Source organism: Balearica regulorum, chromosome 27 (assembly GCF_011004875.1).
Source record: "Balearica regulorum gibbericeps isolate bBalReg1 chromosome 27, bBalReg1.pri, whole genome shotgun sequence".
NCBI classification, from domain to species: Eukaryota; Metazoa; Chordata; class Aves; order Gruiformes; family Gruidae; genus Balearica; species Balearica regulorum.
Window position 1 is genome coordinate 1,812,691 of NC_046210.1, and position 17,271 is coordinate 1,829,961.

Below are 17,271 nucleotides of genomic sequence, written 5' to 3' on the forward strand. Positions count from 1 at the left end.
CGCCCGGTAACGGCCCCGCCGGCCCCGCACACAGACGCGGACACGCGGCTCCGCCCAACGCCTTTATTAGCGCCCGCGGTACCGCCCCGGCTCCGGCTGCGGGTCCCGGTCCGGCTCCGGGTCCGAGGACGGCTCCGGCTCCGGCTCCGGCTCCGAGAGGTCGCTGCCCTCCTCGGCGGCGGGGCTGCGTGGAGACCCGGAGCGGTGCCTCAGCCCCGGGGAATCACCTCAGATCCCCCCGGGAATCACCTCAGATGCCCCCCCGGGAATCACCCCATACCCCCCTGGGAATGACCTCATACCCACCCACCCCCCCCCCCAGGAATCATCTCATATGCCCTCGGGAATCGCCCCATCCCCCCCAAGGGAATCACCTCATATCTCCCCAGGAATCACCTCATACCCCCCTGGGAATCACCTCATATCCCCTCAGGAATCCCCCCAAGGGGATGACCTCATGTCCCCCAGGAATCACCACATATCCCCTCGGGAATCCCCTCACACCCCCCAAGGGGATCACCTCATGTCCCCCAGGGAACCACCTCAGCCCCCAGCCTCCCCCTGGGGATCACCACAACCCTCCTGGGGGAACACCGTGGCCCCATCCCGCGGCCCCCATCGGGCTCCCGTGGTGGGGAGGGCCCCACTCACCCCCCTGTGCTCGGGGGCTGCCGCCCGCAGCGCCGGCCCTGCTGCCTGAGGACGAGGCAGATGGCCCCTGCGAGGATGAGCAGGAGGACGCAGGAGCCCAACACCGGCCCGGCCAGCGTCACGTCCTCCAGTGCCTGCTGCAGCAAGAGGCCTGGCAGGACGCAGCCCAGTGGGCAGCGGGCCGTCACCCTCCCTGCCCGCGCCAGGGTCCCCAGCCCAACGCCTGCCCCCACCTCCGCGACGGGTACTGACCACCCTCCGTCTCCTGGAGGCCGCTGTCGATGCTTCCCCCCAGGCGGGATCCCTTCCGTAGGCAGTCGGGGGGCTTCCAGCCAGGGTGGCAGTGGCAATGTCTCTTATTGTTGCACACCTGGTAAAAGTTCGCAAGGAATTCATGTGACGGATTCTGCCCAGGCTGGCGTTGGTCTCGCTGCCGCTGGCCGGGCTGGGACAAGGCTACCCGTGCTTATCAGCACTCTGATCAGACAAGGAACAGCCATAAAGTGCAGGCTCTAATAGCCTCGAGACGTTGAACAAGCACAAAGCGTCACCCTCCTGCAAGACCCACGCGCATTCCTGTCTGATAAGCAGCAAACAGGAGCGGCTTGCCCCCGCTGTCAGCACTCCAGAGCCAGGCAGGGGTGCGGAGAGCCCCCCAGACCTCCGTGCATCTCTCCCGCTCCCTACCACCACGCAACATTTTCTATCTACGCTCGTTCCGCTGCCCTCAATTCTATGTTCCTTCAATATTGCTTTCATCTTTTCCCTTCTATAAACCCCACAAACCATCAGAATCTCCATTTCAGTGAATAAAAACTGTCATTAAATTCTGATATCGGTTTCAGGACCAATAGTTTAAATGGTTTTACTCCGTGTATTAGCCGGCGAGGTCATGATTTTGTAGAGTATCGCCTTAAAATGGGTCTTTGACCAGTTCCCACCCAGCAGACGCGTGTGACGAAGCCTCCGCAGCACCACGCGCGCCGCGTGGAACGACTTACGCCGTGGCCGTGGCACTTCACTTCGCTGTCGCAGTCATATCCCAGGACTGAATGTGGGTGACAAGTGTTGTTTATACACACCTAGGAAAAACCACAACAGTTCCAGTCCAGCGCTGCTTTACCGCCGCAGCTCGCAGCCTGTCAGTCTTAATGTCCCAAAAAGGAGTGAAAATCTACTATTTCCAAAAAAACAACAACAGTGCTTTTAAAAAGCTACCGTTACTATCTAGGGGTTGGGTTATGTCCAATGCTCACACCTTGCCAAACCTCTCATGCAACATTTGCGTGCTTTTACAGTGGTTGTTAATATCAAGTACGCTTACGCGGCAAAGGAGTACGTATTTCTAAAACCTTGTTAATATTTACAATTTATATCTGGCATTTTAGATGATTAAAAAATGTTTTCTCACCTTTCCAGAACCGCACTTTGTACCTGGCGGAACCAGAAGAGGATCCAGCCTTTTTGGTGCATTCAAATAATCCAAAGATATACATAAATGCTCACGCACTTGGACGTAAAGAACAGCAGCAGCCTCTGATGGAAACGGAGTGCTGTACGGGTACGTGCAGATTAACTTTCCACATCTGAGATTCCTATAAAATCAATTTGCACAGGATGCGCATCACACACACGCACACACATATACGTGCGTCCTACCTGATGAAACGCTAGAAATGTTAAACAGCGCAACACAAATCTGGAGCGCTGCACGGTAAGAAAAAAACAAGCAGGACCGGGAAGTCCAAGAGACGACCTGTGGCATAAGGAGAGACACCGTTCTACTAACAAGGAGAACACACACGTAACTCCATTTATTGCTTCACAAATCTTACTATCAACTGGAGTCTTGATGCTTTCCTTGTCTGTAAAGCCCCAATTAAATACGTGTTTTTAGTGGAGGAAGTGCCCCTTCCCTAGAGCGTACCTCCAAACACAGGACTTATAGCCTTGTCTGGGCTGGAACCCGCAGTGTCCAAATCTGTCCTGCTGACTATTGAGTTCCTCGTAACAAGCCACGGGAGCGTTTTTGGAGCCTACAAGTTTAGCGAGAATATTTATTATAATTTAAAGGAACGCAAAGGGACGTATTACGGTATCTAATAACCTCGTAATTTTCCACGCTGTTCACTAATTACAGAAAATATCATACCTGTCCCTGAACTGCCAAACCCTCGGCAGTCCTGAACCCCAGAAACATGGGGTTAGCCAACCGTAGGATAGTTCCCTGATCAGGTTTGCTCACAGATAATAATTTGCTTTATTTTTGGTTGCTGTTTTCACTGTTAGCTCTGAAGAATCGGGAGAACTATGTGCTTATTCACCAGAGTCAAAACCGAGCTTGAAACGCTTCCCAAAGCTGTGCCCTTCCCCCTGGGTGCCCCCCTTTCAGGAACTGCACCCAGTCTCAGGCTCTGCTCTCCCTCCTGCCCTAACGGCATGCACAGGGAGAAGGGACACAAGGCACGAGTCTCGCACGGAGCGCCGCGCCTCATCACGCGTCTCAGAGCAAGTGCCGTCCCTGAACCGCTCCTGCTTCAGCAGGTGCTTGAAATTGGGTTCACGGGGGAAGTATCGGAAACGAGCTACCAACCACAAACCCTCATTTCCACCAAAACCAGGTTAAAAAGACACGACGACACCGCCCTAAGATGAGTGCACTAAAGAGCAAAGACACAAACTGAGCATCGTTACTACTGCGGGCACCTCCTGCAGTACCAGTGCAACCAGAGCAGCCCGTTACCTCTCCCGTAGAGCCGCTGGCACTGCAGGTCCGGAGAGCGGCAGCGTCCCTTGTAGCAGTAGCCGGTGCCGTGCTCACACTCGTGCCCGTCCTGCACGTACAGGTCGGGGGGGCAGGACGCGGAGGACCCATTGCAGAACTCGGCCAGGTCACACTGCGCGTCGGCGGGGGGGCGGCACTGCGAGTTCTTCTGCTTGAACTGGCAGGGGAGGCAGGAGGGACCCTTCTCTCCATCCTCCCGCAGCCACCGGCGGGGTGTCCCCCCAGGCCCACGCAGCCCCTCCCGACGCTCTCCTGACACACATCCCCGGTCCCTCGGGATCACCGCACGCGCGCGTGTGACGCTGCCTGAGACAGTCTTCCCCCAGGGAGATTCCTCCCGGGGCTTTCAGGGAGCTGAGCTGCAAAGCCCTACCCGGGAACCTCTCAGACAGCAGCAAGTCTGTCTCCATCCTTCAGCGTGGGAACGTACTGTTTCTCCAAAAAGAAATCATGATCTTGCAATAATTATAAACACATGCCTTACCTGACATTCATTACAACATAATCCGGAGGAACATTTCACTCCCGGCTTAAACTGACATCTTTTAGTACAGCATTTATCCTTCAAGCATGCCTGGGGACACATTGCAAAACCACGTTATTCTACTATTTTGTTCCCCAAAGGTTTTTACTGTCAGAGGTTCTCCTCTTCCTTTTTTTTTTTTTCCCCAAAAAGCTACACTCGGGCAATATCTAGCAGAAGAAAGTGGGCAAAGCTGCCACCAGATCAATGCCGTCATAGAAACGATCCAAAACCCGACACAAACCTTCCTGGGCTGGCCTCTACTTCACCTGGGCCCTTAGTCTCATGGGTTCATTATTCTAAACATCCAAATGTACCCATTTAGCCATAATTCCCACAGCACCCACCTCCGCCGCCCCGCAGTCGCACTGCTCGCCGCGCTCCACCACGCCGTTGCCGCAGACGGCCGCTCTCCGGTAGGACGCTCCGTTCAAGCGGGGTCTATTGAAAAGGCACTCGCCTCCGTCGTGCTTCAGGAAGGTTCCAAAGTCCCTGATGCTGCAGCTGCTAAAGGCTTTTGCCCCACTGAAATATCTAAAATAAAGCAATTATCCGTTTACACGTTAACACATCTACCGCCGTTCACTCTCTCAAGATCTCTGGGCAGTTCAAAGACTCGTTCAGATGCCGGCACAAGGCGCAACGGTTCCCTGGGTGTCTTTCCGTTCACTTGCCAGACCTGATTTCAGAACGCATTAGTAACAGAGACGGAGAAGCACTCAGAAATATCGTGCCTAAGGAGAGAAAAGGTCTCTTTTTCCAAATTAAGCACTGGAAAACTAATTATTCTTTTTTTTTCCTTCTTAATGGAATAAAAGCAGATATTTCTGCCACGCTCAGCCAGGCAGTGGGTGACACGTGGCTGTAGGAGCCCGATGGGTGCTGGACCCCGATCTCCCCCCACCGCACCCTGCCCACCCGCCTCATCTCCCCAGTCCCCGCAGCCCCGGCAGGATGGGACCCCGCCAACTCACAGCGCCTCCGGGCTCATGATACAGATGCGCCCGCCGCAGCGGCAGTCCTGGGAGTCGTATCTTATGCCCATGCTGCGTCCCAGCAGCTGGGCCAGGAGGATGGAGAAGGACTCCAGCGTCACGGACTCTTGGTACTACAGGGAGGAGAGAGCAGGGCTGCCGCGGCTGCGCCTTCCCTGCCCAGACCCCGCCGGACCCCAGCTCCGGATGCGGATGCTCCCACCCTGTCCCTGTCACCCATGGCTTCACGGGCAGCACCGTACCACGGCCACTGCGCCGGCAGCCTCTCTCTGACACGCCTTTCCCAGAGCCGTTGCGCCCACGTACGCTGCTCGGTCCCTGTACCTGAAACACACGTGCGCTCACCGGCCGTCCAGCCCGGGATGCCCCGTCGCTGTGAGTAAGTGGGGGATCCCGGGTGCGTACAGCCCGAGTCCCCCTGGGCTGCTCCGTTGTCCCCCAGTGTCCCCCGCCAGCCCGGCGGAGCTGCTGGCAGGGTCTGCCTGGCAGCCGGTGCCTGTGCCGAATGCCGGGGCAGGGACCAGGGGCTGCAGCCGTCCCCTTGCCAGGGCAGCGGCGGAGCCTCTTATCAGCCAACGCTGCCGGGACGTGCGGCGCAATCGCCTGCGCTGCATCGCCACTGAAAGGCCGGCTAGAAGGTACGTCTGGAGAGAAATACTTTCAGAATATTAAGGAATTAGGAAATATGTAAGAAATATGTTTCTTAAAAAAAAATAAAAAAAATTCATGGGACTCTTTATAGTTCAACTGACATTGGTTTAACTGATTTCTACTACGTAAGCTTTAACGAGCAAGGAAACCTTTATCTTACACTAATAGATAAGCCACGTCGTACGACCGCAGAGCGAGATAGGACTGTTTCCACTGTAAAAATCGCTGTAGAAGGTCATCTGCTTCCCCTGCTGTCAATATTTTATTCTCCTCCGTCCAGAGCTCCAGGGAGGACAGCACAACAGTTACATTAAGAGGATTAAACATCTGAAACGTAACAGAGGAAGCGCCTGCTCACGTACCTTTCCTTCTGAGCAGAATTACAGCTCTATACAGAATAAATCACGCAGGAAAAGCCAATTGCTATTGTCAGTCGCCGAATGACATCTGCATGACAAATAGAATGAACAAACCTCAACAATAAAAAGATGTACCAAGAGGCCCGAGAACAAAACCTAAAAACTTCACAGGAAGGGTTTAGGGGGGTTGTGAATAACTTGTCATTACACACACGAATCCTGACAGCACCACTGGAGGGAAGAACAGGATGAGAAGTTGCTTATACCAAGTGGAAACAGATTAATCGTATGGCTGATCAGAGAGACAAATCTGCGGCACGGAGAGGGGAACAATCCAAGAAGCCTCAAAACGTTGGACTTCAGCTGCCCTACGGCAAACTGCCTGCGTTTTTGGACATCTGCATGAGACATTGCCACCACGGATGGAGGGATGTTAACGGGTAGCATTTTCTAGAGAAAACCTCCTCGGGAAACACTTCACAGGCTATACGTGCCAGCCAGCTTGCTCCAGGGTCCTGGCGCGGTCGCTCTGTGAAATGGAAACGGGGGGGGCAGCGGCCAGGTCCCGCAAATTCCTCCTCCATTCTGCTAAACAGAACTTTCCTCGACATCAACTCGTCGCAGTTCAAGACGCACCCAAGCAGCTAACCATAACTCCGGCACGGGCCATACTGCTGGTCCTGGCAAAGCCTGATAAAAGCCTGTTTTCACAGTCGTTAAGCCAAACCTTTGTATTAGCCCACTGGGACTAAACCCCTCGCCCACTGCGGATCAAGTCCGGACCAGGCTGCCGAGAAGCTAGGAGCTCCGGCCAGGCCATGCCCAGCCGTCACGGCCAGAACAGCGTGAGCCAAGACCTGGAATTTTTTTACATAACCTCCTCCTAAAACCAAAAGGAGCTGGGAAATAGGTGGCCATTACTAACATCAACCCACCCATCATCGTACTACAACGCAAACCGGACTTTAAAACTTACATTGTTGACTAAATTGAAGACCTGGATTATCTTCTGCATTGCGGAATTCCTGTCTGAACCCATATAGTTGTACTGAAAAATAACCCAAAAGGACATAAGAGCAGAGAAGGCATTTACCCCAGTGAAAGAGAACAACGTGGACACGCTGCAGTGATTGCCACCATACAATCATACAAATTTTCATTCTTTCTTCCCTACAAAATCCACAGCACGCCTAACTTTTCAAAAGAGAAAACAAATACATATAGAAGCTGGGAAATGGCACCATTTCTGTGCTCACAGAAGTCAGGCAAACACAAGGAGAAAACGACTGGCACGGACTTACCAAAGGCTTGTCCAAAATTACGTACACTTCCAGGTATTTGGGAGATTGCGCTGCAGCTGGTAGTGGCTGAGAAAGAAAATGGTCTCCACTGCTATTTGTTTCTACTTTCTATAGTCACTCTATTCCTGACGTGTGACACACTACTCAAGTGTCTATTCAAAAGCAATACTTCGATGCTGTCTTCAAAAATCACATAAGAAGGAAGCCGTTCCACCGAGCCATTTCTGACTTTTTTCAGTTAGGCACGGGATGAGCAACGCTCCAGGCGACACCCCGCCACGAGCACTGGCACTCCCAAACGCCCCCCCCCCCCCATCTCTGCCCATCCAGGCACCACCGGCAAAGCTTCCCGCAGGATCGGACCCCTCCTCGCCTGATGGGGACATCCACATCGCCCCGAGAACAGCCACACGCTCACTTCAAGGTGCGGGAATGCCAAGATCATCTCCTCCGCTGTCAGCCCGCCTGGGGGGCTGCTGGCCAAGAGGGAACCTGCCGTGTTCTCATCGCTCACTCGATACACAAAGTGCTCGAACGACGGGGAATAACCCAGGGGCTCAATCCCGTAGCTGACGTTCTCAAACTGCAGCAGGCCCCTGCCAAGGTGACGGCACCGGCCAGTTGCCACCGGGCGCTGGTGGCCGTGGCACTAACGGGCAGGGCAGCGTGGGGAGGCGGCGGTTCCCTACCTGAGCCCCGAGCAGATGCTGAGGGTCACGGCCGAGCTGGGGAAGCCATCGATGTACCCCCGGTAGTGACAGCCTCCCTGCATCACGACAGAGGACAAGGAGCCCCTTCCGTGGCCGTGAGGGCAATTCCCCCACCCATCACCCAAAGAGCTGAACTGCACGTACCGGACAGCAGCTCTGTGCTGCAGCGCTGATGGTACAAAAAACCCCAAAGCAATCTAAGCTTACCTTGATACGGGTTGAATCAGAGCGCAAAGATCCCTTCTCATTAGACACGTAAATCCTGAAATTGTCAGATAAAAAGACGCTACAAAATAAAGGTGTAGAGTGAAACACCGAAAATAGCATCTCTTACCCAGTTTCTGGAACTTATTCCAGGTCCCGCTGCCTGCGCTGTCGCTCTGGCAGATCCAGAACCCGCTGCCATCAGCGGTCGTGGGCAGGACCATCCCTCAAACCCTCCTGCAGCCCTCTGCCCCGGCACTCGGGCGCGTGGCACACACGGACACATCCCCCGTGGGCTATGGGACGTGCCTGCAGCGGGGCACGGTCCCGGCAGCCGCGGAGGCTGGAAAGAGCCCAAGGGAACGGCACCGGCACGAACACCCGCAGGTGGGAATCGCCCCACAGCCCAGCACCATCCTGTGCCGGGGACAGAGCGTGCGGCCCAGCAGCTGCCGGGGAACAGGACGGCAGCGGTCAGACGGGCAACGCCAGGGCCGACTTACTGCTGCTGCAGGTGGATGGTGTACGGCCTCCCCTCTATGCTGAGGACGTAGGACACCGTGTCCTTGCACGCGTGGAAAAGTGGAGAAAGGGAGAATTAGGAACACTGACTCCGGAAAAGCGAGCTCCGAGGGCAAGCCCAAGAGCTCAGCAGGCAGAACATGGTTTCCTAAAACCCTCCCTCTACCAGTCGCACGTCGGCTGTTGCACGTGGCATTCCTGCACGTGTATATCCACTCGCACACACACAAACACCAAATAACTTGGTTACTTAAGTACCCTCTCTCCAGCTGGTTTTGAGAGCAACCTCTGTGGAACTGTGATGTGCAGCTGCAATTGCGAACCTAGAGAAAGAATCTGTTTCTTAGTTATAATCACAGATTATTATCATCACGATTATGCCGTCAGCCACAGTCAGACTTGCATCTGCCTGTGACAGACACCTTCATAGCCACATGGACAGACGTGGTCTCTACCTGCAGAGGTTCACCAACTCTACTTTTTACCCTGCTAACATTCGCCCACACTCTATTTTAAAGTGTCTAGGCACTTGCATAGAAAAACCAAAATGACGTACGCTTTCTGCTGCTGGACCAGAGCCCAGGAACATGAACTCTGTACGACGGGAGCATGAGAGCAAGCTCCAGTTGAACAAACCCACCTTGCATCAGGAACCGCGACGGGGCTCAGAGAGGCCAGTCACCCACACGCCTCCACGACCGCGCAATCAACGTCCGCTTCAGAAGGAGCCACAACACCCGCTCCGTCCCGCGAGCATCCCTGCCCTGCCTGTACAGCTGCCAACGTCACGCAGCTTCACGCACGTCGCGGGCGGACAAAACCCAACCACCACGACGTGCCGGCAGAGACAAAGGGTGCCGGCAATGGCTGCGGCCCCTCAGCCCAATGCCAGCCTGGCTCCCACGCCAGGAAAGCCCGGTCCCGGGCCTCCACCGTTGGCCGGGGCTGCGGGGGTCGGGGAGCAGGGCCGTGGGGAGAGCTGCTGCCGGGCCGTGAGGTCACTTTCCAGGGTGTGACGTTCGGTTTCCAGCCCGTGATGTCACTTTCCAGGCCGGAAGGTCCCTGCGTGCCCTGATCCCGCGGGCAGGACCGGGGCGGGGGGGGACCCTCCACCCGCGGGTGCCACACGGGGTCTGCCCGGCCCTGGGGGTGCTGGGGGTGCTGGGGCCTCCCCCCCCACACACCCCCCCCACCCCGGGGTGCGGGGCCGCCCTCACTCACGCAGCGCGGTCAGCAGCGCGGCCAGCAGCGCCAGGCGCGGCCCCATCCTGCCCGCCCGGTAACGGCCCCGCCGGCCCCGCACACAGACGCGGACACGCGGCTCCGCCCAACGCCTTTATTAGCGCCCGCGGTACCGCCCCGGCTCCGGCTGCGGGTCCCGGTCCGGCTCCGGGTCCGAGGACGGCTCCGGCTCCGGCTCCGAGAGGTCGCTGCCCTCCTCGGCGGCGGGGCTGCGTGGAGACCCGGAGCGGTGCCTCAGCCCCGGGGAATCACCTCAGATCCCCCCGGGAATCACCTCAGATCCCCCCCCGGGAATCACCCCATACCCCCCTGGGAATGACCTCATACCCACCACCCCCCCCCAGGAATCATCTCATATGCCCTCGGGAATCGCCCCATCCCCCCCAAGGGAATCACCTCATATCTCCCCAGGAATCACCTCATACCCCCCTGGGAATCACCTCATATCCCCTCAGGAATCCCCCCAAGGGGATGACCTCATGTCCCCCAGGAATCACCACATATCCCCTCGGGAATCCCCTCACACCCCCCCAAGGGGATCACCTCATGTCCCCCAGGGAACCACCTCAGCCCCCAGCCTACCCCGGGGATCACCACAACCCTCCTGGGGGAACACCGTGGCCCCATCCCGCGGCCCCCATCGGGCTCCCGTGGTGGGGAGGGCCCCACTCACCCCCCCGTGCTCGGGGGCTGCCGCCCGCAGCGCCGGCCCTGCTGCCTGAGGACGAGGCAGATGGCCCCTGCGAGGATGAGCAGGAGGACGCAGGAGCCCAACACCGGCCCGGCCAGCGTCACGTCCTCCAGTGCCCGCTGCAGCAAGAGGCCTGGCAGGACGCAGCCCAGTGGGCAGCGGGCCGTCACCCTCCCTGCCCGCGCCAGGGTCCCCAGCCCAACGCCTGCCCCCACCTCCGCGACGGGTACTGACCACCCTCCGTCTCCTGGAGGCCGCTGTCGATGCTTCCCCCCAGGCGGGATCCCTTCCGTAGGCAGTCGGGGGGCTTCCAGCCAGGGTGGCAGTGGCAATGTCTCTTATTGTTGCACACCTGGTAAAAGTTCGCAAGGAATTCATGTGACGGATTCTGCCCAGGCTGGCGTTGGTCTCGCTGCCGCTGGCCGGGCTGGGACAAGGCTACCCGTGCTTATCAGCACTCTGATCAGACAAGGAACAGCCATAAAGTGCAGGCTCTAATAGCCTCGAGACGTTGAACAAGCACAAAGCGTCACCCTCCTGCAAGACCCACGCGCATTCCTGTCTGATAAGCAGCAAACAGGAGCGGCTTGCCCTGGCTGTCAGCACTCCAGAGCCAGGCAGGGGTGCGGAGAGCCCCCCAGACCTCCGTGCATCTCTCCCGCTCCCTACCACCACGCAACATTTTCTATCTACGCTCGTTCCGCTGCCCTCAATTCTATGTTCCTTCAATATTGCTTTCATCTTTTCCCCTCTATAAACCCCACAAACCATCAGAATCTCCATTTCAGTGAATAAAAACAGTCATTAAATTCTGATATCGGTTTCAGGACCAATAGTTTAAACGGTTTTACTCCGTGTATTAGCCGGCGAGGTCATGATTTTGTAGAGTATTGCCTTAAAATGGGTCTTTGACCAGTTCCCACCCAGCAGACGCGTGTGACGAAGCCTCCGCAGCACCACGCGCGCCGCGTGGAACGACTTACGCCGTGGCCGTGGCACTTCACTTCGCTGTCGCAGTCATATCCCAGGACTGAATGTGGGTGACAAGTGTTGTTTATACACACCTAGGAAAAACCACAACAGTTCCAGTCCAGCGCTGCTTTACCGCCGCAGCTCGCAGCCTGTCAGTCTTAATGTCCCAAAAAGGAGTGAAAATCTACTATTTCCAAAAAAACAACAACAGTGCTTTTAAAAAGCTACCGTTACTATCTAGGGGTTGGGTTATGTCCAATGCTCACACCTTGCCAAACCTCTCATGCAACATTTGCGTGCTTTTACAGTGGCTGTTAATATCAAGTACGCTTACGCGGCAAAGGAGTACGTATTTCTAAAACCTTGTTAATATTTACAATTTATATCTGGCATTTTAGATGATTAAAAAATGTTTTCTCACCTTTCCAGAACCGCACTTTGTACCTGGCGGAACCAGAAGAGGATCCAGCCTTTTTGGTGCATTCAAATAATCCAAAGATATACATAAATGCTCACGCACTTGGACGTAAAGAACAGCAGCAGCCTCTGATGGAAACGGAGTGCTGTACGGGTACGTGCAGATTAACTTTCCACATCTGAGATTCCTATAAAATCAATTTGCACAGGATGCGCATCACACACACGCACACACATATACGTGCGTCCTACCTGATGAAACGCTAGAAACGTTAAACAGCGCAACACAAATCTGGAGCGCTGCACGGTAAGAAAAAAACAAGCAGGACCGGGAAGTCCAAGAGACGACCTGTGGCATAAGGAGAGACACCGTTCTACTAACAAGGAGAACACACACGTAACTCCATTTATTGCTTCACAAATCTTACTATCAACTGGAGTCTTGATGCTTTCCTTGTCTGTAAAGCCCCAATTAAATACGTGTTTTTAGTGGAGGAAGTGCCCCTTCCCTAGAGCGTACCTCCAAACACAGGACTTATAGCCTTGTCTGGGCTGGAACCCGCAGTGTCCAAATCTGTCCTGCTGACTATTGAGTTCCTCGTAACAAGCCACGGGAGCGTTTTTGGAGCCTACAAGTTTAGCGAGAATATTTATTATAATTTAAAGGAACGCAAAGGGACGTATTACGGTATCTAATAACCTCGTAATTTTCCAGGCTGTTCACTAATTACAGAAAATATAATACCTGTCCCTGAACTGCCAAACCCTCGGCAGTCCTGAACCCCAGAAACATGGGGTTAGCCAACCGTAGGATAGTTCCCTGATCAGGTTTGCTCACAGATAATAATTTGCTTTATTTTTGGTTGCTGTTTTCACTGTTAGCTCTGAAGAATCGGGAGAACTATGTGCTTATTCACCAGAGTCAAAACCGAGCTTGAAACGCTTCCCAAAGCTGTGCCCTTCCCCCTGGGTGCCCCCCTTTCAGGAACTGCACCCAGTCTCAGGCTCTGCTCTCCCTCCTGCCCTAACGGCACGCACAGGGAGAAGGGACACAAGGCACGAGTCTCGCACGGAGCGCCGCGCCTCATCACGCGTCTCAGAGCAAGTGCCGTCCCTGAACCGCTCCTGCTTCAGCAGGTGCTTGACATTGGGTTCACGGGGGAAGTATCGGAAACGAGTTACCAACCACAAACCCTCATTTCCACCAAAACCAGGTTAAAAAGACACGACGACACCGCCCTAAGATGAGTGCACTAAAGAGCAAAGACACAAACTGAGCATCGTTACTACTGCGGGCACCTCCTGCAGTACCAGTGCAACCAGAGCAGCCCGTTACCTCTCCCGTAGAGCCGCTGGCACTGCAGGTCCGGAGAGCGGCAGCGTCCCTTGTAGCAGTAGCCGGTGCCGTGCTCACACTCGTGCCCGTCCTGCACGTACAGGTCGGGGGGGCAGGACGCGGAGGACCCGTTGCAGAACTCGGCCAGGTCACACTGCGCGTCGGCGGGGGGGCGGCACTGCGAGTTCTTCTGCTTGAACTGGCAGGGGAGGCAGGAGGGACCCTTCTCTCCATCCTCCCGCAGCCACCGGCGGGGTCCCCCCCCCCCAGGCCCACGCAGCCCCTCCCGACGCTCTCCTGACACACATCCCCGGTCCCTCGGGATCACCGCACGCGCGCGTGTGACGCTGCCCGAGACAGTCTTCCCCCAGGGAGATTCCTCCCGGGGCTTTCAGGGAGCTGAGCTGCAAAGCCCTACCCGGGAACCTCTCAGACAGCAGCAAGTCTGTCTCCATCCTTCAGCGTGGGAACGTACTGTTTCTCCAAAAAGAAATCACGATCTTGCAATAATTATAAACACATGCCTTACCTGACATTCATTACAACATAATCCGGAGGAACATTTCACTCCCGGCTTAAACTGACATCTTTTAGTACAGCATTTATCCTTCAAGCATGCCTGGGGACACATTGCAAAACCACGTTATTCTACTATTTTGTTCCCCAAAGGTTTTTACTGTCAGAGGTTCTCCTCTTCCTTTTTTTTTTTTCCCCAAAAAGCTACACTCGGGCAATATCTAGCAGAAGAAAGTGGGCAAAGCTGCCACCAGATCAATGCCGTCATAGAAACGATCCAAAACCCGACACAAACCTTCCTGGGCTGGCCTCTACTTCACCTGGGCCCTTAGTCTCATGGGTTCATTATTCTAAACATCCAAATGTACCCATTTAGCCATAATTCCCACAGCACCCACCTCCGCCGCCCCGCAGTCGCACTGCTCGCCGCGCTCCACCACGCCGTTGCCGCAGACGGCCGCTCTCCGGTAGGACGCTCCGTTCAAGCGGGGTCTATTGAAAAGGCACTCGCCTCCGTCGTGCTTCAGGAAGGTTCCAAAGTCCCTGATGCTGCAGCTGCTAAAGGCTTTTGCCCCACTGAAATATCTAAAATAAAGCAATTATCCATTTACACGTTAACACATCTACCGCCGTTCACTCTCTCAAGATCTCTGGGCAGTTCAAAGACTCGTTCAGATGCCGGCACAAGGCGCAACGGTTCCCTGGGTGTCTTTCCGTTCACTTGCCAGACCTGATTTCAGAACGCATTAGTAACAGAGACGGAGAAGCACTCAGAAATATCGTGCCTAAGGAGAGAAAAGGTCTCTTTTTCCAAATTAAGCACTGGAAAACCAATTATTCTTTTTTTTCCTTCTTAATGGAATAAAAGCAGATATTTCTGCCACGCTCAGCCAGGCAGTGGGTGACACGTGGCTGTAGGAGCCCGATGGGTGCTGGACCCCGATCTCCCCCCACCGCACCCTGCCCACCCGCCTCATCTCCCCGGTCCCCACAGCCCCGGCAGGATGGGACCCCGCCAACTCACAGCGCCTCCGGGCTCATGATACAGATGCGCCCGCCGCAGCGGCAGTCCTGGGAGTCGTATCTTATGCCCATGCTGCGTCCCAGCAGCTGGGCCAGGAGGATGGAGAAGGACTCCAGCGTCACGGACTCTTGGTACTACAGGGAGGAGAGAGCAGGGCTGCCGCGGCTGCGCCTTCCCTGCCCAGACCCCGCCGGACCCCAGCTCCAGATGCGGATGCTCCCACCCTGTCCCTGTCACCCATGGGTGAACTCTGGCTTCACGGGCAGCACCGTACCACGGCCACTGCGCCGGCAGCGTCTCTCTGACACGCCTTTCCCAGAGCCGTTGCGCCCACGTACGCTGCTCGGTCCCTGTACCTGAAACACACGTGCGCTCACCGGCCGTCCAGCCCGGGACGCCCCGTCGCTGTGAGTAAGTGGGGGATCCCGGGTGCGTACAGCCCGAGTCCCCCTGGGCTGCTCCGTTGTCCCCCAGTGTCCCCTGCCAGCCCGGCGGAGCTGCTGGCAGGGTCTGCCTGGCAGCCGGTGCCTGTGCCGAATGCCAGGGCAGGGACCAGGGGCTGCAGCCGTCCCCTTGCCAGGGCAGCGGCGGAGCCTCTTATCAGCCAACGCTGCCGGGACGTGCGGCGCAATCGCCTGCGCTGCATCGCCACTGAAAGGCCGGCTAGAAGGTACGTCTGGAGAGAAATACTTTCAGAATATTAAGGAATTAGGAAATATGTAAGAAATATGTTTCTTAAAAAAAAATAAAAAAAATTCATGGGACTCTTTATAGTTCAACTGACATTGGTTTAACTGATTTCTACTACGTAAGCTTTAACGAGCAAGGAAACCTTTATCTTACACTAATAGATAAGCCACGTCGTACGACCGCAGAGCGAGATAGGACTGTTTCCACTGTAAAAATCGCTGTAGAAGGTCATCTGCTTCCCCTGCTGTCAATATTTTATTCTCCTCCGTCCAGAGCTCCAGGGAGGACAGCACAACAGTTACATTAAGAGGATTAAACATCTGAAACGTAACAGAGGAAGCGCCTGCTCACGTACCTTTCCTTCTGAGCAGAATTACAGCTCTATACAGAATAAATCACGCAGGAAAAGCCAATTGCTATTGTCAGTCGCCGAATGACATCTGCATGACAAATAGAATGAACAAACCTCAACAATAAAAAGATGTACCAAGAGGCCCGAGAACAAAACCTAAAAACTTCACAGGAAGGGTTTAGGGGGGTTGTGAATAACTTGTCATTACACACACGAATCCTGACAGCACCACTGGAGGGAAGAACAGGATGAGAAGTTGCTTATACCGAGTGGAAACAGATTAATCGTATGGCTGATCAGAGAGACAAATCTGCGGCACGGAGAGGGGAACAATCCAAGAAGCCTCAAAACGTTGGACTTCAGCTGCCCTACAGCAAACTGCCTGCGTTTTTGGACATCTGCATGAGACATTGCCACCACGGATGGAGGGATGTTAATGGGTAGCATTTTCTAGAGAAAACCTCCTCGGGAAACACTTCACAGGCTATACGTGCCAGCCAGCTTGCTCCAGGGTCCTGGCGCGGTCGCTCTGTGAAATGGAAACGGGGGGGGCAGCGGCCAGGTCCCGCAAATTCCTCCTCCATTCTGCTAAACAGAACTTTCCTCGACATCAACTCGTCGCAGTTCAAGACGCACCCAAGCAGCTAACCATAACTCCGGCACGGGCCATACTGCTGGTCCTGGCAAAGCCTGATAAAAGCCTGTTTTCACAGTCGTTAAGCCAAACCTTTGTATTAGCCCACTGGGACTAAACCCCTCGCCCACTGCGGATCAAGTCCGGACCAGGCTGCCGAGAAGCTAGGAGCTCCGGCCAGGCCATGCCCAGCCGTCACGGCCAGAACAGCGTGAGCCAAGACCTGGAATTTTTTTACATAACCTCCTCCTAAAACCAAAAGGAGCTGGGAAATAGGTGGCCATTACTAACATCAACCCACCCATCATCGTACTACAACGCAAACCGGACTTTAAAACTTACATTGTTGACTAAATTGAAGACCTGGATTATCTTCTGCATTGCGGAATTCCTGTCTGAACCCATATAGTTGTACTGAAAAATAACCCAGAAGGACATAAGAGCAGAGAAGGCATTTACCCCAGTGAAAGAGAACAACGTGGAAACGCTGCGGTGATTGCCACCATACAATCATACAAATTTTCATTCTGTCTTCCCTACAAAATCCACAGCACGCCTAACTCTTCAAAAGGGAAAACAAATACATATAGAAGCTGGGAAATGGCACCATTTCTGTGCTCACAGAAGTCAGGCAAACACAAGGAGAAAACGACTGGCACGGACTTACCAAAGGCTTGTCCAAAATTACGTACACTT

General features: G+C 55.0%; 2 protein-coding genes across 2 annotated transcripts; both read right to left on the reverse strand.

Annotated features, from left to right (window-relative positions):
* Nucleotides 1-55: 55 nt before the first annotated feature.
* LOC104639749 (disintegrin and metalloproteinase domain-containing protein 2-like) lies at nt 56-8,738 on the reverse strand. Its single transcript, XM_075736833.1, is given in 18 exon segments — nt 56-184; nt 652-806; nt 808-891; nt 893-1,021; nt 1,653-1,733; nt 2,063-2,246; nt 2,579-2,687; nt 3,395-3,593; nt 3,921-4,010; nt 4,307-4,493; nt 4,934-5,067; nt 5,197-5,278; nt 5,766-5,932; nt 6,941-7,012; nt 7,266-7,331; nt 7,684-7,861; nt 7,955-8,031; nt 8,183-8,738. Coding segments are annotated over 18 exon segments (2,232 nt in total). The 5' UTR covers nt 8,303-8,738; the 3' UTR covers nt 56-66.
* Nucleotides 8,739-10,027: 1,289 nt separating this feature from the next.
* LOC104634333 (disintegrin and metalloproteinase domain-containing protein 18-like) lies at nt 10,028-16,956 on the reverse strand. Its single transcript, XM_075736430.1, is given in 14 exon segments — nt 10,028-10,152; nt 10,617-10,771; nt 10,773-10,856; nt 10,858-10,986; nt 11,618-11,698; nt 12,028-12,211; nt 12,544-12,652; nt 13,360-13,558; nt 13,889-13,978; nt 14,274-14,460; nt 14,900-15,033; nt 15,174-15,255; nt 15,945-15,970; nt 16,918-16,956. Coding segments are annotated over 14 exon segments (1,611 nt in total). The 3' UTR covers nt 10,028-10,040.
* Between the last annotated feature and the right edge of the window lie 315 nt (nt 16,957-17,271).